Source organism: Ambystoma mexicanum, chromosome 5p (assembly GCF_040938575.1).
Source record: "Ambystoma mexicanum isolate Mex_15411 chromosome 5p, UKY_AmexF1_1, whole genome shotgun sequence".
Taxonomy (NCBI): Eukaryota; Metazoa; Chordata; class Amphibia; order Caudata; family Ambystomatidae; genus Ambystoma; species Ambystoma mexicanum.
The window spans coordinates 588,663,110-588,687,460 of record NC_090930.1 but is presented as its reverse complement, the minus strand read 5'-3'; the positions used below and the strand labels follow the sequence as shown (position 1 = coordinate 588,687,460).

At 44.5% G+C, this 24,351-nt stretch overlaps 1 protein-coding gene across 4 annotated transcripts in view; it reads left to right on the top strand.

Annotated features, from left to right (window-relative positions):
* Positions 1-24,351, top strand: part of DIAPH2 (diaphanous related formin 2) — a 5,141,990-nt gene that overhangs the window by 1,844,188 nt on the left and 3,273,451 nt on the right. For all 4 annotated transcript variants that reach the window (XM_069612994.1, XM_069612992.1, XM_069612991.1 and 1 more), the window contains one exon: positions 23,213-23,512. In XM_069612994.1, the coding sequence (XP_069469095.1) occupies positions 23,213-23,512 (300 nt within the window). The remainder of the gene's footprint in view (positions 1-23,212; positions 23,513-24,351) is intronic.

The following is a 24,351-nucleotide window of genomic DNA, read 5'->3' as shown; positions in this document are numbered from 1 at the left end:
GAAAGGTTAAGATCCGCCAAGGGGTGGGCAGACATTCTGAATGCAGCTGATGACGCATGGCTGAAAATGAAAAAAACAGTGTTAGTAAAGGAGGGGGAGGAGAGAGGACACAAAGAGGGGCAGGAATGTGAGGTGCCAGCACCAGTGCCTTTGGGGGTTGGGGTGGATGACGCACAACGCTGTGGGGATGGCTCTATGTATTTCCGAGAAAGGGAAGGAAGTGGGGGAAGATACCGGAGGGAGGACATTTTGGAAGAGAGAGATGCAATCACTTATTTGGCAAACGGGGTCCTGACAAAATGGGGGAAGGCATGTCCAGAGAAAGGGGCAATAAATAAACTGAATTTCAGAAGGACAGGTGACTGTGCAGTGTGCACCTTAGACAAGGAATTGAACAAGATGATAGTGAAAGGTGTAGTGTCAAGCGAATACATGCCAGAGAATGTCAAATCACAACAAGACGCTTTCAGGGCATGTGCACCAGAGAAGCACATTGACAGGCCCACATATGAAGTTGGTGGTCAGTGTCAGCGTCACTTAATAGTGTTTGGGGGGGAAAGAGCAAAGCATGGTGAAGCACAATCAGTGGTGCTGCATCTGGGAAGAAAGATGGTAACTGCATCTGAGCGAGAGTGGCCCGTGGCACCTGACAATGATCCACAGCCAGAGCTAATGGCATCCATAGAAGATAAGGAGTGTCATTTGATGGAGGGGCCACAGCTTGAAGTGGTGGAGATTATCTTACAGAAGAGAAAGAAGCAGGATCAAAGGAAATGTGAGCGCCTCCTGGGTATTTGGAAAGCAGAGGATGAACTAATGATTAAGCTTCTCAATGCAGAGAAAGGGCAAGACAATGCATTTCAGTGCCCGACAGAGAGGGCCTGGGGGCCCACAGCAAAAGATGAGTGGCAGGAGCACATGGACATTTGTGTGGCTCAATGGAAGAACAAACAGAAAGAGGTGCCCAAGAAGGAGCAGTTCAAACAGATGGATGAGAAAGACACACAGTGGCAAGACTGGCTGTCATTTGTTCTCCATGGACTGCTGAGAGAGTTTTCAGCGACCAGGTATTCACCATGGAAGATGCTACTTGGGAAAAATATGACAAGCACTGACAAGTGGCTGCTGACACTGACTGCGGGTGCACCTAGGGAATGGGAGGTACTAGAGGGTTACTATCTATTGGAAAGTAAGGGAGAGTTTGACTTGGACAGTGCAAACAAACATGACAGGCACATGTATGTGGTGTTGCTGAATGTGAGAGTGACAGGGATGCTCAGAGCTGGAAAGGGCGGGACATGTAGTTATGTTTGTTTTAGATGCACTCTAGATTATGGCTGAGGTTAATAGGTGGCAGTGTTTATGCAATACAGTACAGTGAAGGGCTTTAGATGTGTAAAGACATAAATAAGCTGTCTTAGTTTGGTAATGTTTTTTGTTATTTTTCTGCTTCTTTATTGAGTAAGAATAGTTTTATTACAATGTGCTTATGTAGAAGTAGTGCAAGGGTTTTCGTTAGTGATTGATAGATAAAATAAGAAGAGATGAAAAAAAGTGGGCACATGTTACGTGGTACATTTCTGATTCTGCACTTTCTTTTGGTTCGAGATACATCACATCTGAAGCAGGAACACTGGCCTAAACATCTAACAGCCATGAAAGCAGATGTCGCAGAGAACCACCAGAGCACAACCAGCCCAGCTAGCTGTGGAATGCCGCAGGCCTCGCAGAGACGGGCATGAACAGCCCTCCCTTCGAGAATGTACACAGTTCGGATGCTGCTGGCTCAAGTCCCAAGGTTGATAAGAGCCTGACTTGCAAAGACAATCTGAAGTTACGAAATGTACTTGATTGCCTTTTCTTCGGCGAAATGAACTATTGTTATGAATACGTACGGCTAATGGGAGGAGATTAATATGTAGCTTTGCATTGTACATAAGTATGAGCCAGGCCTGGGAGGGGGCAGAGTCGATGCAGCCCTCCAGAGCCTGGTGTGTGTGTTAACATTACAGCACTTTTACAACCCCACTTCTGGCTTTGTGGGTTATTTGTGTCCGAGTGCCAAGTGCGTGGAATGCCTGAGACGGTGCGAGGGAGCTGGATTTGCACTAGTATCGGGGAGAGCAGGACGAACGATTGTAACAATGGCCCCCGCAGCCCCCCACCCTCTAGCAACGCCTCTGGCTGCCACAGAGATTCCATCAGGAGGCTGGCTACCTGTGTTGTCTAGTAAATTAGTCATGGGTCCTGCCTCAAAATCTCAGTTTCTCATCCTCCCATCGTCCTTGTTGATTCAGATTGTTTCTGTTCCAAAGGGGGGCTCTCTTGTACCTCTTACACATATTCTTGTACCACCACCCCTTCTCAACTCCCTATTCGGCCTGGGAGGAAAGTTCAGGGGCAAAGTGTTTGTCTTGGAAGCAAGACAACACAGAGCAACACAGGTTTCAATCCTGGTCCCCACTGAGAGCCTGGTCTCTGGAAATTAGCATGTTACAAAGGATTAATTAATTATTCTGAGGCTTGTTATCTGCTTTCTCCTTCACCCTCACAATTCCAGATTCTCATCAGTTGTCTCACATATCCTCCTATCCATCTCACACGATCTGTATTTTTCTTCACTCTCCAATGCACCTTTTACTCACTTACTGGCTGCTGCGCTACTGCTGGCATTTGTCTTCCGTACACTTATCAATGTATTTTCCTGTATTCCTGAGAACCTCTTTTCTCTTGAACTACGCCTACATCTCTATCACCTCCTTGGTTTCAACCTCTTCCTTAATCTTTACCACCCCCTTAATCCCCACCTCCTCAATTTTTACCACCTTCTTGAATGAGCTCCACCCCTTTCTCCACGTAATACATCACCATGCCTTACCTCCTTTCCTGTGTGTAGCCTCCTCCCCTCCACCTCCTTCCTCCTCATCCAGCACTGCTTACTCACCAGTCTTCACCCTCCGTTAGTCTCCAAAATAATTCCTCCACTTCCTCCTAATTTAGAGCAAAGGTCAGGTTGGGGACTACATCACATGGCCAATTTTATGTTTTTGACCCCAAAGCACTTGATTGCTGAAATGTGATTACTCTTATTGAGCGAGAATACAGCTCTGTTTCCTTAAGAACAAACTCATTCATCCTCAAAACCTTTCCTGCTTTTGGATAATACACGAAACGTGAACATATCCGATGATGAAGAACTTAGTGATTGAGTTATTAGAGCAGCCAGATACTGTAATGCTTAATGACTAATATTTGGGAATTCTTTTTTTTTCTTCAGAAAAAATGCACAAAACATGGCTGTTTGGCATTATTCATCATCATCATCATTAAATTTATTCGGAAAATAAATTCCATTAAAGTACAATTTCACAATAAAAAACATTAAAAACAAAATGTGGTTAATATCTACATCATTCTTGCTGTCTTAAAACCATTAAGCACAGGGTATATGTACAATAGTAAAACCAAAATCAACTTATATAGATCCAAACCGTAGTATCATACACACATGCACACGCATCACTACACATCCTACTGCTCTGTCAAAATAGTACCTATTCTAGACTCTAGCATTCTCTTATTAAATGCAGATCTTAAACATGTTGAGACTACTAACACATATGCAGGTTGGGTGCAACGTTTCAAGGCTCAGATAGCTGACGGGATTGGGAGCTGGGATTGGTGGCTCCAAACCGGGGTGACCCAACGCACCCTTGCGGTCCTACATAAAAAGAAAAGATGTGCCTCATATTCATGCCCATTTCCACAGAGAGGGCATAGGGATGAGGGACAGGACCCACTCTCCCACTTGGCAGACCCATGGGCCAATAGGAGTATGCCTAATCGAAACTTAGCAAACCAGCTTTATAATTTCGCTACCATCTGGCGGTCCAGATGTACCTCTGACCCCCAGACGTCCTTTAACTGCAAATAAGCACAAGCTTTTTTTCCCCATTAGGCCCTTATCAACCATCATACTCTATGCCCACTCTCAGAAATTATTCTTTACCAACATCTTGTAGGCTCTACCCAACCATGTGGGGTCACTTCATAGATCCCTCAGCCCAGTGTTAAAAAGCACGGTTCTTCCATGCCTAACCCAAGAAAGTTTCCTACCACCTGGCAATGAGAGCAGCTCCTCCAAACCTTCCCTAAACAGAACTAAGGCTTTATTGTTCCAAATCTGTAGCCAGTATAGCATATCAAATCTTGATAATGCCAAGTTTGCATGCCATTTGCTTAGACGACACATTAGGGGGTAATCCAAGCAACAATTTCAAAAATCTGTTTTCTGCTATCTGAATGGCAGTGCAATCATTTGCACCCCTTGGATCAGCTCCGTAGGTTATCCCTGGGATTGGCATTATTATAGACTTATTATAGCCTTATGTGATGCTGTAAATGCATTGGAGGGACATGGCCTCCATTTCCATGTCCTGTACTCCTTTGATCATGTGTGTTCTGTGTTATTTTCTGCACAGGAGTCCATGTGGGACTCCTGGCAGTGCAGCTCTTCTTCTTTTTGGTTGTGGTGAACAGACCCTTGGGATACCCTTATGCACCCATGGGTGGGGTTATAACCCTGTACCCCTAGTGTATGTTTTTGGGCACCCATGTGTGGCCCACAGAGCAGGGTATGGGCTGGTGGCAGCTCCATGCTGAATTTGACAGGTGCTCCAAGTATACTCCATTTTAGGATACCCAGTCCCTGCCATTGGAATCAGTTGATTCCTGGTAGAAGACAGGGTGGCCTCTGTGGCCTCTTCCTTTCTATTGCCCATTTCCTTGTTTTCCCAAAGTCCTGGGAAGCCCTGACTCAGTCCCTTCCCCTGACTGGCTGTTGGGTGGAAGGTCCATATATGGTATTGTGGGGAAGTGCAGGCCAGACTGGCCAGAGCCTTCCCAATGACTGTATGTTGTGGATACACCCCTGGGGTGGGACCTGGGTGAATGGAGTGTGTGACCAATATTTATTTCATGTTATGGGTGTCTGGTTTCTGGTATGTGACACAAAGATCGAGATAGCTCTGCCCCAAAATTGGTATGAATGCAGTGTGGAGTGCTGAATGGCTGGGCCCCAATCCACATTACTTGTTGTGAGTGTCTGGATGGAGAAGAATGGCCTGAATGCACTGTGGGCCTGATTGGCTGCCTGCCTGTCTGAATGCCCTTCTGAATGATTGGTTGCCTGAGTGTGGCCCAGCAGAGTGAATGAGAGACCAAGCAGTATATATGGGGACCTCTCACTGATGGAAATCGTTCAGAAGCTGAAGTTGAAACTTGATGCTTGATCTCGAAGCCGAGCTGGAAGAAGGTTGACTGCTATTTCCCTTTGACGCAATCTGAAAGCTGCTGTGCCTTCAAGAAACTGATCCAAGAGAGGACCTGTCTAGGAGACCCCTTCCCGAGCTACGAGGGACCATTGTGCACCAGCTAACCTTTGCTGTGACAAGAACGGTTTTACTTTAAACTAGTGCATGCAGACTAAACCCCTCAGAGATGGACACAGTAAGATACAAGGTTAATTTGCGAGTTCAACCCTGTCCCCCCAGTGCCTAACCCTGGCGGAAACCAGTCCGATCACTTGAAATATGACTAATGGTTTAGGATTACACAAGGCAAAATTGAAAAGAGATGGCGCTAGCACTTAAAAATTAAGGACAATATACAAGGATAGTTCTAACAGTTTCAACAAGTTACCAGGGTACAAATAGGATTGTTTAGGTGGTGGAATAGAGACAAAGCCAAGACCAGGTAGGCTATGTATTTCTATGGGGTAGAGATTATACTCGCAGTCCACTTTTGACTTTTGGGATTTTTGGACAGCCAACAGGGTCTGGTGACCAAATGGCTGGTGTGCCTGGCAAATGACAGCTGGGCAAGGTCTGGTCACCGGGTAGCGAACAGCTGGCCAATTCGGATCACTGGATGGCACAGATACCACTGGATGCCGTTAGTGGGCAGCAAGCCAAGCTGGTTCAGGATGCTTCCCAAAAGAATAGCAAAGCTTTCCCCTTTAGTTATTTGGGATTTTAGTGGGATTTCAGAATTGAGGCCTTGCTAGGATAGGGTCAGCAATGCTCAGGCCTTGTAGTTGGGATCAGCACGATGGATGGAGCAGATCAGAAATGCAGCGCAGGAACTTCAGGAAGAGTGTCTGTCCAGAGTCTTGTCAAGGACTCTTATTTATAATGCATAGTGACATCATCAATTCATATGGGTGGGCAGGTTTAACTAAGCACACCTCTAACCTACTCGATTGGTCAGGGGTGCTAGTCCCCTCCTCGCTCTCAATTGGTTGGATTTCAAGGCAGAATGTCAGATTTATGATGTGAGTTTTACAATGTTCAAAAACCTCCCACAGTTACTTTAGCTAAAATCCGATTTTTCCACAAATGGTATGTTTATACAGTTGAAGTTGTTCAGTAACCTAAATAAATAGATTACATATTTTATGCAGACCATTCCACTCCAACACTGAAATCTGTGAGACAATGTTTCACCCTTCCATTACTTTATGGTAATTTTGAGTATGAAAGATTCGGCCTAAAATTCTGTAACTTTATACACGTGTATGGATTATCATAAGGGAGGTAAGTATTAAAATGTGCAATGACTACAAGGATACTTTCCTTATAATCTCCAATTCTCTGCCATTTCTGTCCCCAAGGTGTCAGTGAATTCTACAATGTCTCAAATTATAAACCACAGAATCACATTTAAACTGCAGATTTTTTTGCATTTTTACAAAGTCCTGCTGCAGGGATAAAAATCTTTACATTTTTATTAATAAATAGTCTTTGTAGGCAAATGTTCAATCTGTTCCCCATGTGTGGGTCTGCCTGCCAAGGCTACCCCCCTTCAGGGGCAGGGTCGTCACAGAGATTCCCTTGAAGCTTCCTGTAAAAATCATGAGGAAGTGTGACTTTCTTTCTCACATTTCCATGTCCTGGAGGTTCCATTGTCAGAGGGTTCAGCCCAGACTAGATTCTGTCCAACCTAGTAATCATTACGGAGTTGTTCAAGGAGTTTACTGTAGGGGTGCTTATGTTGCTAGCATCCTCCCAGCAGACCTGTTTGGCTAGTTCTCCCCCATGTAGCCACTGCAGAAACTTATTTTTGGGCTGACTTCCCCCCAGGCAGCCCTTGGAGTTTGATTCAATTGTATTTATTTTTTCTCTGAAATGGAAGAAAACCTGTTGAATAGAATCATCTCATCCATATATTGTCACGGCACAATCCCCTTTTCACATTGTTAGATAAGGGCAGGGGCTTATCGAACATGCCCTTTTAAAACAGATATTTTCCTTTATTTTGCAAAAGTACATTTAAGATGTGGTGACTGAAAGTTGCTGCAAAAGTACATTTAAGATGTGGTGACTGAAAGTTGCATTTTTCTTGCAAATCAGGTTTTTTAATCTAGATTCCAACATTATTTTGCCGCCATAGTTAGTTTCTTGTACACAACAGTCTGTACAAGGCAAAGGTCTCTTAGAATTGACAAGTGCACAGAAAGCTCTGGTTTTCTTTTCAAGCAGTGATTTATGACATTTTGTAGAACAATTTAAGCGTTTCTCGCGTAGCTGAGGGAAAGCCTTTGTTGATTTTATCAGGTTTGGCTGGCACAGCCTGTCATTCTGGAATAATGCTAGTTTCTGATGGAGCACAATGTGAATGTGGCTGGGTGTGTCAGGGTCTTTTTGATGAAAGCAGTTTGGTGAAAACAGCAAAAAATAGCATCAGAGCGGCATCATTTTAGAGGTGACATATTCCCTTTTTCAATGGTAATTTTGGGCTTGCAGCAAAGCAGCACTGCTTTTTCACTCTATTTCTTTTGTACATGTAAGAACACACTGACAGGCTTCCTCAGTGTGCCCCCTTGTTCCATACTGCACAATATGTGCTTGGCAAGATGGTGCAACCATCTTTTTGTCCCTGCAAAATGTAGTTTTGAGGCCATGTTGCGCTCAGGAGCCAGCACAGCCATTTTGCTGTTTGTGCTGAAATGCAGCTTTGTTATGGATGGGATGAATTCTGTTCAGTGGGTCAATGTAGCCCACAGAACTATCGTCGCCGAGGTGCACTGCATGCCTCATCTTCACAGGACGTCCACAACCGATCGTCGACGGGCACTGCTAGGACAGGAGCTGCTGCCTCAATGCCATTGTTCACCCTTTTCTTCGAGGGATCTCGATGATCCGTGGCTCCTGCCTTAAAGGGAGTTCACTCAAGAAAGATCTGTTGATGCTCCAATGTCGAACTCTGCTAAACCAGGTACATTGGGGTAGTAGAACAGTTATAGACAGAAATAAGACTGTGATGAACAAAATATGGACTGGGCTTGTTTATTATATTATTTACAGGTTGCCCAGGTCTGCGATACTCACACAGAACTGTGTCTAGGTAATGAGACAAGTATTCTTCCAATTGATTAACCAACTTGTTTTCCTCCCAAGTCTATGGTTGATACCTTTTGCTATTGATTTGTATGCCATCTGAAACTGTCAGCAGTTGGTGTGTTTTAATGGAGTCAGAGAGTAATTGTGGTACCACATAGAAGCTGTACATTTATCATTATAGTATTGCCTGAGCACAAAGTGTGTTATTGTGGGTGTATAGAACTCGAACCTTATTTATATAAAGAGCTGTGTTATCACTAACATAGTGTGTGGACATTCCTTTGTGGGTGCTTGTGGACTGCACTGTACTTAAGAACCAGCCTGCATCACCTCCTGAGAGCTTAAGCCTTGATTTCTTGTCCACGTTTACCAAATAGAGAATCTTGGCTGGGGTGCTCTGTGCCACTAGTCTGCTATATAGAGTGTAGGAGTATCAATACCCCCCTCCAGTCTTTACACCTTATTATAGGGTTACTGACGGCATACATTACGAACTTCCTTTAGGGTTAATTATCACAGTTATTTACCTGCCCAGTGAATACGGGTCTGGGCACCCGCCCACAGAGTCGCAGTGTGCCGGTCCGGCACACTCATAATGAGGCCCACTATCTTAAAAAGAATTAGCCCTATCAAGCCTATAAGACTAATAAAAGATGGTGTGATTAATATAGGTTTTGGAGTAGTTATATTTAAGTGGACTTTTTAGTTTTGTAGGTAGTTAATGAAATAGAAAAACCCTGTTAATTGTTCCATTGTTGTTTAAGTAGAATTTTAATAACAAGTTAACTGGGTAGGCAAATACATTGTAAACTTGGCTGAACTGGAGTGGTTTTCAAAATGAGCATGCTTTAAGTGTAATGTTAAAGTCTAAGATCTGTATGGGAACAATAAAATATGTTTCTTTGTTTTAGCTTTCAAATTGGAATGTCACTTTGGATGTTGCCTAATATGTTGACGTTGGAATGAAAATAAAGGTCTTCCCATTGAGGAGATTACTTGTTTTGTAGTGCAGAAAGTTGAAGGAATGACTGACATGGTTTCTGAAGCTGATACTTTGTGTTCTGTTTTGACACTTTCACCAGAGTGTAATATAGTTGTGAAGGCAAATGTTTTTTTTTATTGTATTTATTTATTACATTCGTGTAACGCCCAAACCCAGGGGTATCAGGGTTGGTACAGTAAGAAAGCAGAGGGAAGAGTCCTCCAGTTCTAGTGATATCTGTTGAACAGCCAGATGTGTAAAAACAAGGGGGGTTCTGGGAGTTTCTCTACTACCGGCTTATATCCCAGGTTAGAGTATCAACCAGAGTCTTAAGCTCACCATTCTTTCACAGAAGAGAAATTTCCACTACATATCAGTCTTTGTCCTGCCTAACGGCAGTCCAGCACCGAAATGCCTGGCAATTCTATTCTGAACAAGAGTACCAACAGCAACTCCAAACACGTGGTTCGCCCTGGTTGGGCCTGTCAGTGAGGTGGAGCTGTGCCTCTCTAAAAACAGTGAGCAAAGGTTCCACTTCTGGATTACCCTTGTAATTTAGGATGAAAACCCAAAGCTACTTAATATGTAAAAACAAGGGGGTTCTGGGAGTTTCTCTACTACCGGCCTATATCCCGGGTTCGAGTCTCAACCAGAGTCTTTAGCTCACCAGAACAGCCAGATGTGTACCTGCTTTTTTCAAGGTTGTGTAGGACTGTTTGTTTCTGATAAACGGCGTCAGAGAGTTCCAGAGGGTGGGTGCTTTGACACAAAAGCTGACTCCACCTGCTCTCTTCTTTCCGTATTTTTTATTGCTTTGCATTCATGGTGCAGATTCATTTTTTCTGTCTTGGACATGCTTTCTGATGTTTCCTTTGGCGCTTCTGAAGACAGAACGCTTGGAATGCAATCAATTCCAGTAGTTGTTGACTGCCTTCCAAACTTTTAGATTGGCTGAGAGGAGGTCAGTAATGACCTGCATGTGCTAATGTGATTTTAATGATGCCCAAGATTACTTTACTATGAGTAAGTGTCACATTTATCAGAATCGTCATCCATCTTTGCTTTTCATTTGGTTATCAGGCAGAGAAGCCAAGCAATGAACTGCAGGTCACTTCGACCACCCAACAGGAGGATGGCTCAGGGGCAACGTGCTTGCCTTGGAAGCAAGACGACAAGGAGCAACACAGGTTCGATTCCCGTCGACGTGTAGTGGGGGGGGCCGCGCTTAGAAACCTCTGGGTATTAAGCACGTTATGAATAACCTATCATATCACCACTACGACTAGAGAAAACAGTACACGGAGCAGAATGACCTCAGAGGAGTATGCAGACAGCTCTGCACTGCAGCTTGTTCTTTGCTGCTGTCTGGAGGTCACGAGTTTCTAATTTTCGCTCACACTCTGAGCAACAGGAAAGTTAAAAGAAAACCTTGAACATCGAATTGTTCTTACTGACGTGAGAACACCATTTCATATTTTAAACTACACTTCCATAGCTCTCAACCATTTGGGTCGCAAAAGCGGGTGAAAACACCCGATTTTGTTTTTGGCGGGTGAGAGGCCCATTGAAATGAATGGGCCCGCAGGAGGTTTGGTGGGTGAGTCCACACTTTACAAGGCGGGTGACACCCGCCAAAAGCGTGTGAGTTGAGAGCTATGCACTTCTGTTCCAGGGTCCATGTAATATCTGATTCGGAGCGGTGGGCTAGCGAACGGCCGTCGCCATGTTAGATTTCAAAATCATGTTTGCCAGTGATTCAAATGGGAAGGAACATCACTGGGTCTTCAAGAGTCACTATATGTGTGCGACCTAATCGTAATGTCTAAATGTTGTGTTCAGCTTCGTTAATTAAATAGTACAGAACTCTTCCGGTGCACGTTCTGTATTCCAATTGGAAATCTTGCTCTGCGTTTCGTAGCCAAGAAATTAATGCACGAGGAGACTTGATCACCCCAACAAGCAAGCTGAACAGCCGCCCAAAACGTAAAGGCACAGCAGAACGACCCAGTCTTCGTGTTTCTACATACCACTTCTTACAGTGTTCGCCTTTGTATGCACTCACAATTGTGCCAGGTAGGTTTACTTGAGGCAAAAATATGTGTCCAGGATCACACCGTTTTGGAGGTGGGGGAAGCCTGGATTCAAAACTAGCTCTGCTGATTCCAGGTTATGCACTTGATCCTACATCAGACTGATGGCAGAAAAGTGAATGATCGGATCAACAAAGCTCGATATCCATCTGGGAATCCCAGTCACGTGTATGTGTTATGTATCGGGCATTAACAACCGCGTTACTTTCCTCCTTCAACCTCATCATCAAATGCAACATTTCTTTAATTTCCGAAAACACAACGAATACCCCCCAGTCATAAAACATAGAAGTCATTTGTTTGGCTTTTATCTGATCGAACAACTGATCTCAAGCTAGGAGAGGGGTACGCATGTGCCTTGCACCCTATACATGGTCATTATTACGATTAGTATATATGGAGAAATTTGTACACTATGAAATCGTGCACGCACGCGTTAGTATGTTTGTGTAGTGCACCATTAGCAGAAGCAGCTACAAGTGACACAATTTCACATAAATAGGACACTGTGAAGTGAGGTGCTCGTCCAAGATCGCATCATTTGGTCAAGTGGAGAAGCCTGGGTGTGGTCTATAGATTCCGAACATAAGAGTGAAATGACTTGCTCTGGGCCTCTTCCACTACACAGAGGCAAGCACACTATATAGATAATTGCCTCCTCCCAGATTCCGTGCTCGGCTCCAGCTCTTTGCCACTGCATTCCCAACAATAATCCAGACACCTGCAGGAGCCACGCAGCTGTGCACTATGATGCCGCCAGAATACACAATAGCGTTCTTGCCCAATATCACAAGGGCGCCTCTGCTAGTGGCAGAGGCACGGGTACGGGTGCAAGTAACGAGTGCTGGAGAAGAATGGTCGCGTGAGGCCGTGGACAGGGTCATGTGTCAAGGGCACTGGGAAGACGGCATGTTACAGCAATGTTGCTTCCGGCAGATTACAGGTGGGACGGCGGTGTGCTGTTCCAAGCTCTCAAACGACTTCAATTCCGTATGGAGTGCATCAGTAGCACCATTACACACAAGGTCAGAAGGCCACTGCTTTCTGTACATTAACCACGAAGCATTGTTACTACATTTGAAAACATGTGGCTCTGCTTGCTCAGTACACACACGTGCTCGCATGCACAACCACACACAACTCACCTAGCCACTGAAGAAAAACAAGCTGGTCATGACACTTGCGCGCTCTTGCTCAAAGCTTAATGTGGGTAGCTAGACTACACGGGAGTCTTGACAACGCATTTGAAATGTGCTGTGTGTGGAAGATAGAGGCCAAGGGCCGGATTCACACACGCGTTTTTCAAAGAGGCAATCCCATTGAAAAACGCTGAGTAAAATCAGGCCCTAAGAGTTTGCATTTTCAAGTGGATTGTGCAACAAGCTTCATGTGTTCTTGAAGGAATACTATTTTGTTAGCTTCAGGTTTGCAGTGAGACAGCGCTGTCGGCCAAAGGTAAGGCATCCACGTGGGGGAGCCCTTGCTATGAGGTGCCGCAGGTGCGCGCGATACGCACAGGTTAATGCGGTTTCCCGCGCAATGGAGCGTGCCAGGGCTTCGCCTCAGCAAAATCAGTTCTGATCATTAGAGATACGCAGCCAGATGCACTGCTTGCACATCAAAGCGAGTACACGATTAAAACTGCATGCAAATTATTTCCTTCGCTCTGCCGCACTCCACGACTGCGTGATTGGGTGATCAAATTATATTTCAGGGGTCTTATTTCCAAATTAGATTTATTTTCTGGAATTTGCTACTGTGCGGTGTAAATGTGCAAGGTCGTTTGCTCATCTCGTGCACGACATATTAATTGCCTCATGTGGGAACAGTACATGTTTTGTGCTACGGTCGACTTGCTTTTTCTGCTCTACCTGTGGCAGGTGGCCGGGTGATTGTGGTCACTGAAGAATTTTGATTTATGTGCCCCAAAGCCACTCAGTTGGTAACAATGAACTTACAATTTTAGTTAACCGTTCATTCAAAATATTGTGGGTAGTGGTTGAAGTGTATAAGAAGAAGTAGTGGAACTATGTTCCCTGCCGTCCTGTCCCCGCTCCACACAAACCCCATCACCACGCCCACCTGCTATCAAACCCTCAAACAAACACACATGCTGTTTAAGACAGTGAACAGTGCAGTTCACTGACGTGCAGGTTTCAACTTCTTCCTACACGTTTTTTTTTTTCAAATTAAAGTATGGGAACAGTAAAACTTAAAAAATTAATTAAAGAAAAGTAGACGAGAACTGCTCCCACCCACTTCGACCACTGATTGTGGGATTGGGAAGAGTGGTTGCTTCAGGTGGCCTTTTCTAATCGCTTCACTCCATCCCTCACTGAAATAGTGCCAAAAAGAAGTAGTTAGGTTAATAAAATGAAATCTGTACACTCTTTGTTGAATTTTTGAATATGATCGTCTTCGTTTTAGGCCCTAATAAATCCTCATGGTGCCAATATAATCGTAAACGATTGTTTAGTACTGCGCCATGTGCTACAGTAGTGGTCCCCGGATTCGTCTGAGGCGATTTACCGATACCATGCCTGTGGTAATCAGTCATGCGTCTGTGAAAAGACAATGGGGCATGGGATTGACAAGATGGAGGGGGTAACAGGAGTGGCGCATTAACACCTAGGGAGGATAACAGAGCGCAACATGAAGGAGGGGGACATTATTGTTTCTTCTTCGATTGGTAGTTCAAGCGAGGGGTCTTTGGCAGGGTCGGACTGGCACAAGAAATAGGACTGGTCAGGTCACCCAAAATAAAAAACCTTACCTCAAAAAAGTGGCCCACCCCTCGCCTCATGACCCTCGACCACTTATTACATCACCGGAAGTGATGTCATGTGACCCCACCCCAAAGTGACATCCCGGGAAGCAATGAAACATAACCTTTCACCCCTTGACAAAACAGGAAGTGGCATCAAATAGCATTGTTCCTAAATACACTAAATTACTGTGAATCCAAGCAGACTTCCAAGGCCAAATGATATGTTATTGTATAGTACTGACGCTTAAGCTCTTTTTTTATACAAGAAATATGCATACAATATTACCCAACCTGTGTTGGTACTCATTTATAGACCTAAGAAGGATGAAATGCTTTTTGTAAAAAATGTCAAGAAAAAATGTTTTTTTCTATTTCGTTTTTCCAAACTGGCCCAGTCATGTCCAGAAACCGGCCCCCATTCCCCAGGGACGATTTCGGCCCAGCCACAGGCCGAAAGGCTGAGTGGCCAATCCGACCCTGGTCTTGGTGAAGAAGTAGAGGAAACCTGAAGTGAGCCAATAATAGCTCAGAGTGTTTCCACTTCTAAGTATTGCATTAAAGGACCAGCAAGATAGTGGTGTTTTCATGATGGTCACACACAGAGATAAAGTATGGAACTGATTCAGTTGTAAGTTGTGAAATTGTTTACTTTACCTTGTTTCAAATGCTTTATGAAACATTTCCAAAATTCCGAGACATCCATGCGTAGCACAGAGTTTCTAGTAATTGATTTTCTCCAGCATTGGATCTTTCATGGATTCACATGCTTAGAATATTCCCTGTCGTCAGGCTGGGAACCCTTGGTACATTTATAAAGACGTTTTCCATAGGAAATTATTTTGACACTTTTGTGTCCTATCTACGTTGTTTTGGGCCGCTTACACCTGCCCCAATAGGACGTAGCAGAATAAATATCCCCGCCCCCGTGGCTCCCTTCAGATTTCAACCGTCTTCCAAAGTAGTGGGATCACCTTGTGTCATCTACTACTTTACAAGGTTGATTTTTTTGTTTCTTTCCCAATGTCTGGGAAGGCGTTATTCCGTCTGTGTGCTACATGCGGATTGAAAAAGGTGTACGAAGGAGATGGACATATGGACTGTCTGTATCGTCTCCATCCTCATCATTCGGCGCACAATTGTGAAATTTGTAAAGGCTTCTCGCAGAAGACCCTGAAAGACCGAAATAGACGTATGGTGACGTGGCTGAATGACGGAGTGGGAGTATACCCACCCTCGGAGGTAGGCTCTACACATAGTTTGGCCTCGAGAGCTAAATCTCTGGTGGTCCCCCGCTGCTCTATATCTGCAGAGCCGCCGGCAAAGAAGTCACATTCGACGGAGAAAAGTTCCTCTGAAAAACATTCTACAAGGGAATCGTCATCAAAAACAAAAGCTTCGTCTTCTTCCTCCTCGTCAAAAAAGGAGAGAAAAGACCTGTTAAAGACCTCCTCAGGTGACCATCATAGGTCATCCTCGAGTTGAGATTCGTCGAAGCATAAGTCAAGCTAAAAAAAGGCAGGAACGCCTCAGGATTCTGCGCCACAACCACCGTTGTCATCGACGGGAGTTCGATCGTCGACGCCTGCAGTACCATCAATTCAGGGCATTCCCACAGTAGCTCCATCAATTCAGACAACGACGACGACTGTTGAAAAGTTGGCATCGTCGACGGTGGCCACTGCGGAAGGCTAGCAGCCGGAGTTGTACGATCTAATTTTACCAGAGACCATATTGCAAAAGGAGGCAGCCTTTTCCATATCATCCGTAGAAGATGACCGTGAACCAGTGGTTGGGCCAACAGGGCTTGGATTACAGGGGGTCAGCTCGTTGACGGTCTTATGTGGGCGAAGTATCCCAGTTACAACACCTCTACTCAATCCCCAGGCAGTGTTGTCCCTGGAGGTATTGTCCACATTACAGCCTTTATTGAGCCGATTGGACGCAAAGTTGCCTCAAGTTGGTGCTCCAGCTTTGGTACATGCTACGGCACCCGACGACAAGCCAGGTCCTGCCCCCGGTCAAGGACTAGGGTACCAAAAGCCCTTCCGGATGATGAACATCCTCCACATTCACACCCGGAGGAAGGAGAACTGCCAGAGTCCGAGTCGGAACGAGGAGAGTCTTTATCAGACATATCATCATCCCCTTCAAGAGACCCAACATGGGAGTCAGAGGCTGAGATGGAAGCTCCAAGAAGTCCGGCTCAACCATCACCACCGGATGACATCGGTTCCTTCCACACAATGATGGGTAAGGCATGTACTAAGGAAGTCGGTGTTTATGGTCTCCATTTTAGATCCCGTATGGCACGAGGGGCTACGAACCATGCACCATCCGTTTTCAGAGCCTGCGACTAAAGGTAGACTGGAAAAGAAATGTAAAGCTCCGGAGTCTACTCCAAAATGTTGTCTTCTCAACATTCTCCAGAATCGGTGGTATCGGCAGCTGCTGCAAGAAAGTCGAGGTCACAACATAAATGTACAACCCCCGGACAACGAGGCCAGGAGGCAAGATGCCTTTGGCAAGAAGGTAGTGTTGATAAGAGCAACAACGGTAAAGGCAGCCAACTCTCTAGCTATTATGGCGAGATACGACAGAGAGATGTGGCATCGTTTAGCCCCCATACTGGAACATCTACCAGACGAGCACAGAAAATCTGCTATGTTGCTGGTGTGTGAGGGGGAAGAGGCTTCAAACCACTCAATAAAAATCGCCGTAGACCTGGCGGAATCAGGTTTTAAACAGATAAACAATGGAGTGGTTTTGAGGAGGCAAGCATGGCTCAAATGCACAAACCTTCGACCAGAAATACAATACAAAGTGCTTGATATGCCTTTTGAAGGGGAACAATTATTTGGGGAGAAAGTAGACGAGGCCTTAAAAGGCATGAAAGTAGACTCAGACACAGCACGCTCTCTTGGAGCCCTTCAGAGTGGCAGAAGTTTTTGTTCCTTTCGTCCCTTTAGAGGGCCATTAGGAAATTCCCGATTTGTGTCATCCAGGGATCGGGGCTTCAGTAGGCCATTGTACTCCTCTCAAGGATATAGGCGAACTACCCAAACTGCTCGAAGAGGACGAGATTATCAAGCTTCAAGAAGAAGAGGAGGTTATTCATTGTCCACGAAGGACAAATAGTCAAAGACCCAGCAATGACGATATTCAGGACGTCCTGGGAGGCAGAGTGTCACAAACTCAGGCTACAGGCAAAGGAGTGGAAAGTCAACACCAGGGTGTTGGTAAGGAAACATATGTCACTACTAGGGGCCATGGCGTCGTGTATCCCCTTAGTAAACAACTGTCATCTCTTCATGAGACCAATTCAAGAATTTCTGGCAGACCGATGGTCCCAGAGTCGGGGTCTTTGGTCAGATAAATTGACTATCAGCAACAGGCTTCTACGAGCACTGCAATGGTGGCAACTCTCCGAAAAACCTATCAAGAGGGATGCCTCTGCAGGAACCAGAGTTTCAAATGACAGTAGTGACGGATGCTTCCCTGACTGGATGGGGAGCGCATCTGGAGTCCCTGCAAGCGCAAGGTCTGTGGTCGTTGGAAGAGTCAACCCTTCATATCAACGTGCTGGAGTTGAGGGCGGTACATTGGGCCCTGTAGTCCTTTTTACCACACATCAAAGGATCGGTCGTGAGAATATTGACGGACAATACGACAACAATGTTCTACCTGAGAAAGCAGGGAGGTACTCATTCCTGAACTCTCTCGACCGAAGCTTAAGAAATATGGCATTGGGCCCTCAAACAGAAGATAAGTATATTGGCCTACCATATGCGGGAGTAAAAAAAAGTACAAGCGGACTCTCTCAGCAGAGAGATGATTCAGCTGCACGAATGGGAGTTGAACGACCAACAGCTGACAAATGTTTTAAAAAAATGGGGCCAACCTTCCCTGGATCTCTTCGCCACGAGAGAGAACAAGAAGTGCGCACAGTACGCGAGCAGGTGGCCACAACCTGACTCACTGAGGGAAGCATTCTCCTTTCCGTGGACAGACAAGTTTGTGTACGCGTTTCCCCCGTTTCCACTCATACGACGAACTCTACAATGGATTCCCAAATACCCAAGTCGGGTGATCTTAGTGGCTCCTTATTGGGCGAGACAGTCGTGGTTCTCCGACCTTCTCCAGCTGTCAATAGCACAACCAGTGAGGTTCCAGAAGATTCCGAACCTTCTATCTCGAGACAAGGGGGCAGTGTGGCATCACGATCCGGATGGACTCAGCCTGACAGCCTGGCTCCTGACTTCTCGGAATTTGGTACCATTTCAACGGACTGTCGTTGAATTTTACAAGCCACGCGGGCTCCGTCCACGAACACTTTGTATGCATGTAAATGGAGGAGATTCTGCATGTGGTGCATGGATCAACCAAGACTGGAACCCTTGAATATTGCGCCAAAACAGCTTCTTCCATACTTGCTACACTTAACAGAAAAGCCCTCGTCTTTTTCTTCGATAAAGGTTCATCTGGCAGCCATTTCAATGTTCACTCGTAAAAGACATTCAACACCACTTTTAAGTGATCGGTTAGTTAAACACTTCATGAAAGGCTTATTTTGTAGCTTTCCCCCAACTAAAAACTTTCCTCCGAACTGGAGTCTTAATCTGGTACTGGCAGAACTAATGAAAGCTCCTTTCGAGCCTATGTCGTTGTCGTCTTTAAAATTCTTATCGTGGAAATTGGCCTTTTTGGTGGCTATTACTTCGACATGACGACTTTCGGAACTACAGGCGTTAGTCATTGATCCTCCATATTTGAGATTTTTCAAAGACAAAGTGGTGTTGGCAACCAACCCTCATTTCATACCAAAAGTTCCAACTGTCTTTCAAAAGCATTCGTCTATTGTACTGCCTACATTCTTCGCAACTCCTTCATCTGTCGCGTATAAAGCTCTCCATACATTGGATGTGAAAAGAGCTCTAAAGTTTTACCTTCATCGTACTCAAGATTTTAGAGACACAAAACAACTACTTGTGGCTTGTGGCCCTTCGGCAAAGGGAAAAGCAATCTCAAAACAAGGACCGGCTCGCTGACACTTGTCGATGATTGCTTTTTGAGACGCGAAGACGGGGAAGCCGGTAGAAAAGCGTCCAAGAACCCATTCCACGAAATCCACTTCGTCTTCGGCAGCATTGTGGTCTGGGATTCCGCTGGGAGATATCTGTCAGGCGGCATCCTGGTCGGTGCCACATATATTTACCCACCATTAATATCAATTTTTGCCAGTATTGGCAATCCCTTACAAATATGCTCAGAGGCATTTACCATTCAATAGGCCAGAGTGAACAGGGTCATAGAGACCCTTGGCACACACTCCTATTTTGCTTGTTATACAGAAAGTTTAACTATCCATCACAGCAGGATGCTCAATATTTGTTCAAAACGATAAACAAAAAATACCATTAATGCAAATCCAAAGTCATAGATCATTTGGTTAGTTAACAAGTACATACCCTAGGAACCTCGAAGGGTCACATGAGTAATACATTCTAGACAAACAGTACATAGTGCTTAAGTGCAACGTGAAATGGAACCAGTGTGTAGTAGGAACTGTGACTCAGTGATGTGGTCAACACGACTGTGTTTCGGCCTTTAAGTGCTGGGTTTGCAGCTGTTCTTGTATGAGCCTTCTTCAGGACGAGATAAGTGCTTGTGAGAGCTTCCTGTGGGCTCGTGATGTATGTGTACTACGGTGAGTGGTGGAGGAATGTCGGGACTATTTCAATAGGTCCTTGACAAAAGCAGGGAGCAGATCCGGTGCAGCAGGTCCAATCTAATAGGATGTCACCAATCCTAAATGAATAGTGGGTGAAGAGAAGATAAGGTATGTGCAGAACATCAGCATAACTGAAGGGGTGTGTTCACAGGATCACACCTAGAACTGTTGAATAGGACACCATGAGGATCACCTGGGAGGAGAAAGGCCCCTGGGGAACTGGAGGACTCTGTTGGAAGAGATGCAGTATTTCTCTTTCTCTAGGGAGAAAATATCTGTGATACTAAAGTATATGATGGTTTGCTGTCAGAGAGAGTTGTTAATTTCCCAAGATGACTATCTTAATATGGGTAAAAACAACCATCATTTCTTATGTATCAGGAGGAATGAATCCCCTCTTAAAATCATAGACCTACATAAAGGTGAAAAGAATAGTAAAGAAGGGTCTTTAAAAAGCTGTGAAAAAACATAGAAAATCATCATTGCTCTGTAAAGCCAATTTCCCCATTGAATTCTCATGATATTCCTCTGAAGAATATAAGGAAAGAGATGAAAGTGACATTATTATTCATGTTAGAAATACTGGTTTTTATGTTGTGGACTTCAAATCCCTCAATTCCCCAAGTACTGGGACAAAGAAGAGGGCTGCAGAGGCCCATGGCTGTAATGTTCAGCCTAATAGTTGTACTGACCCAACCCTGTGGGAGACTGGGAGGCATAAAAGGCCCCCTCAGGTGCAGGCCATGGAGGAGAACAGTAGTATAAGGTGGAGTAGTTTTAATAACTCCATGTGACACCAGAAGGGAGTTAGTGTATGTATGTTTTATTTTTTTTATTTTTTATTAGAAGCCAACAACAGGCAGGGGCAATAAGGAGACAAAAAAGTTAAACAGCCATTGCCAAAGCCAAATCAGAATTACAATAGGGCAAGTGAGAGAGAAAAAACCGTTGCCAAAGTCAAGAAGGGTCAAATGAGAGTCTCAATGATTGTATAATCTAGTGCTCAAATATAAAGAAGAGTAATTGGCTCAAACCCATATTACCGAAGCCAAAGAGGTGTGAGAAAGAGAGAGAACCATTGTCCATCTTTGATCAAAGCAGAAGAGGGGAACTATGAATGGCATGAACGTTGCCCTTCTGATAGAAAGTATTCAGAGGGAATGGAGCATAACCTGCATTGTGTGTGGCAAGCACAACAAACAGCACCATTGTGGTTCTTGTTTTCCCTGAAGACATTTTTGAACTTGATGTTGTGAAGCAAGAGGCATTGCTCATTTATTGGAGGTTTACCGTTACTATGGAATTCCTTGCAGCTAGTAGTTTTTTTTTTAGTGGCAGGAGAGTACACCAGGTCAGAAGACGTTGTAGTAATGCGCTGTGTTCTTGCAGGAGAGTACACCAGAGCAGAGAACTTTGTGGTAGTAGCACTGGCAGGTGAGTGGACCAGGTGGAAGTCACTGAAGTACTGTGGTGTGGTTACAAACCTAAACAAATAAGTAGCAGAACTACAACAGTGTTTTATGAGTTGCTGATAGGTGCAGAATCCTATACAATTGCTGACACAAGTGTTTATGAACTGTTGCAGAAATATTCTTACAAGAAGAAAATACATTATTCTAAGTTCTTTGTCACAAGCGGAAGGAGGAAAACCCACTGTTGAAATATTGGTTAAGGTTAAGTTGAACCAAACAGAACTGTGTTGGAACATGTATTTCCAAGTTTGGAGCAAAGGAACTGATTTGGCAATGTATTATTACAAGACAGGATTGATTGCCTTATATTTGTGGAACAGTTGAACACAATCCTGCTTGAATCTGTGGAAAGGGGAATCCACCCAGATTATAAAGAGAAACACATATCTCATTGTGAATCATTGGGATATTTTGCTTTGCCATGCATTAACTTATTGAGTTGTTGTATGTGCAAGTGTGATGGACAGACCTTTGTTAGAGTGTTTAGTAAGGCATTTATCCAACCTGTAGAGTTAATTAAATGGCATCATTTAAAAAATCTTCACATGTGGTCAGTATGCATGGAGACTGTAGCCATGGGGTGATGATCAAAGATGTAGGGTCGGGAGATGTAAACCACATTTCGGTAATGAAAAGGTCATCAAGATCATGGTTGATTATGAGGTCAGCAGTGTCAGTGGCATGTGCAACCACTGAGCAGTCGTTAGCCATCATATCAGGTGGGTATGAGTGGAAGGCACGTGTTGCATGGGTTTACTGGGGATATTGATGAGGTTCACCAGGATTTTGTCCAGAGGTGCTTTGGGTGTTTGGCTGTGCAATCCCTGTAGATGATGGAAATGGGCTGTATCAAGAGGATCCATATTGTGATGTCTAGCTGATATCTAACGGGCAGAGGAACTGGCCTGTAGCCTTTTCCAGGGCCTTACAGTACCTTGCACTTTTCGTCACCTGCCCTTCAATTGGAATCTCCAGGCAAGAAATGCCTTGTGATTTGACAGTTAAAGGATAGGAAGGGATGGGGCTAAGGAGGTGTGAGGGGCAGAGGTCATGTGACCGAGAGCCAATTGCAGTAGCGGGCCAAATGGAAAATAAGAGATGCTCAAAGTTTACTAAGTATGGAAAAATAGTTGCAAAACAAGAAGGAATCAATATATTAGCAGTGATTGAGATGCGGGTGAAGCAGTGGGTCACTTTACATAGATCCCCTTGCACAAGATTACCAAATGCAAACAAAGAGGCTGGAAAGCTGCTTATGTGGGAGAGAAAAAGAGAGAACCTTTTCTCGCTCACTGACCTTCCAGAGTAACACCAATACATATCTCTGTGCTGAGGGGGTTGAGTGACTCATGTTCCACTTCAAATATCACAGACTCAGCCTTTTTTGGTAAGTCTTGCTAGACTTATTAAAAAGCATTTAGCATTGAGGAAAACAAGAAATATGTATTATTTTTGTCAATGCTATTGCATTTGTTGTGCTATTATAGTTAGCATTCATAGATCAGTCAGCACGATTATACTGTGGTAGACTTCTGTCAGAAAAGATGAGATTTCACACTTTCAGTCCAAGTTGTCTTTAAGTCAAACGGGCAGAAGAAGAGAGTTTTATTAGTAAATCCTTATGGATGGAATGTAAATCTCTATTTTTTGTTGAATGTGGCAAATTTGATAATTACTCAGTTTCCCGCCTCAAAATAATTTTGAGCAGATATTATTTTGTAAACTTTTAATTTCACAAGCAGATTAATTCAAACTTTTAATTTCCTAATTTCAGGCACCTACAACTCTGGCTGGCTCTCAAACTACGGGAGGCCCATCTGCCCCACCTCCACCTCCTCCCCCACCTCCTCCCCCAGGAGGGGCAATTCCTCCCCCACCACCGCCTCCTCCATTACCAGGTGGAATTCCACCGCCTCCACCTCCACCACTGCCCTTTGGTGCACCTCCACCACCACCGCTTTTTGGGAATCTTCGTGGACCACCTGTGCCAGCACCACCATCTTTGCCTTATGGAATGAAACCAAAAAAAATGTACAAGCCTGAAGTCACAATGAAGAGGATAAACTGGTCAAAGGTATGATGATCTTAAGGTGACCCCTATTGCTAGCGAGTGTTTGCATTGCCAATATGATTTCTGATATTTAATTTGCAGTAGCATGTCAAGAAATACTGTGCAATCTTTCAGTGCAGATCGTGAGAGTAGTATATACAGAAAAAACATAATGCATGGCTAAGCTAATAAAATGGATCAGCACTGCATACATATATGTTGCAAGGTGCTCAATGAGCAACAAGACAAATCCAATATGTTTTCAGATTGTATTATAAATTGGTCTTACATGAAAAGTCCTTTGGGGTTTGCAGTGTCGGTGGGGTCCCAGTGCATAATTCCATCACCCTTAGAGGTGGATCACGTCTCCCTGTCCGAGTCTTCCTACCCCAAAATGCTGCAATGCAGTGCTAGTTCACAATAGCAGGGTTAACCTGCACTCTGGTTCCACCCTGTTATAGGGAGAGGCTCATCTATCCCAGTCCTTGGGGACTTTGCAGGAGACCTAGCGGGGTAATACGGTTGTCCTGGCACCTTTTTCCACCATATGATTATCCCTCCAACTTTCCTCACTCACCTGCCTCCTCATTTCTCCACCATCATCCTTCTCTCCATCTCTTTTTTCACTCTTTCTTCTGGATTTCCTCCAAATTTCACACCCCAACACTTCCCTTCTTCTTCTCGTCTTCACCTAGCTGCCACTCATGCCTACTCTTTTTCTCCTGCTCACAACCCACCTCCGACTCCCCTTCCAAAATACTTCCAACTACTCTACCAATTATGCTCAATTAGCCTTCTTAGCTTCCTAAAAATTACTTACAACCACTCTCACGTAGACTCAATTGGTAATCACCTTTCTCACC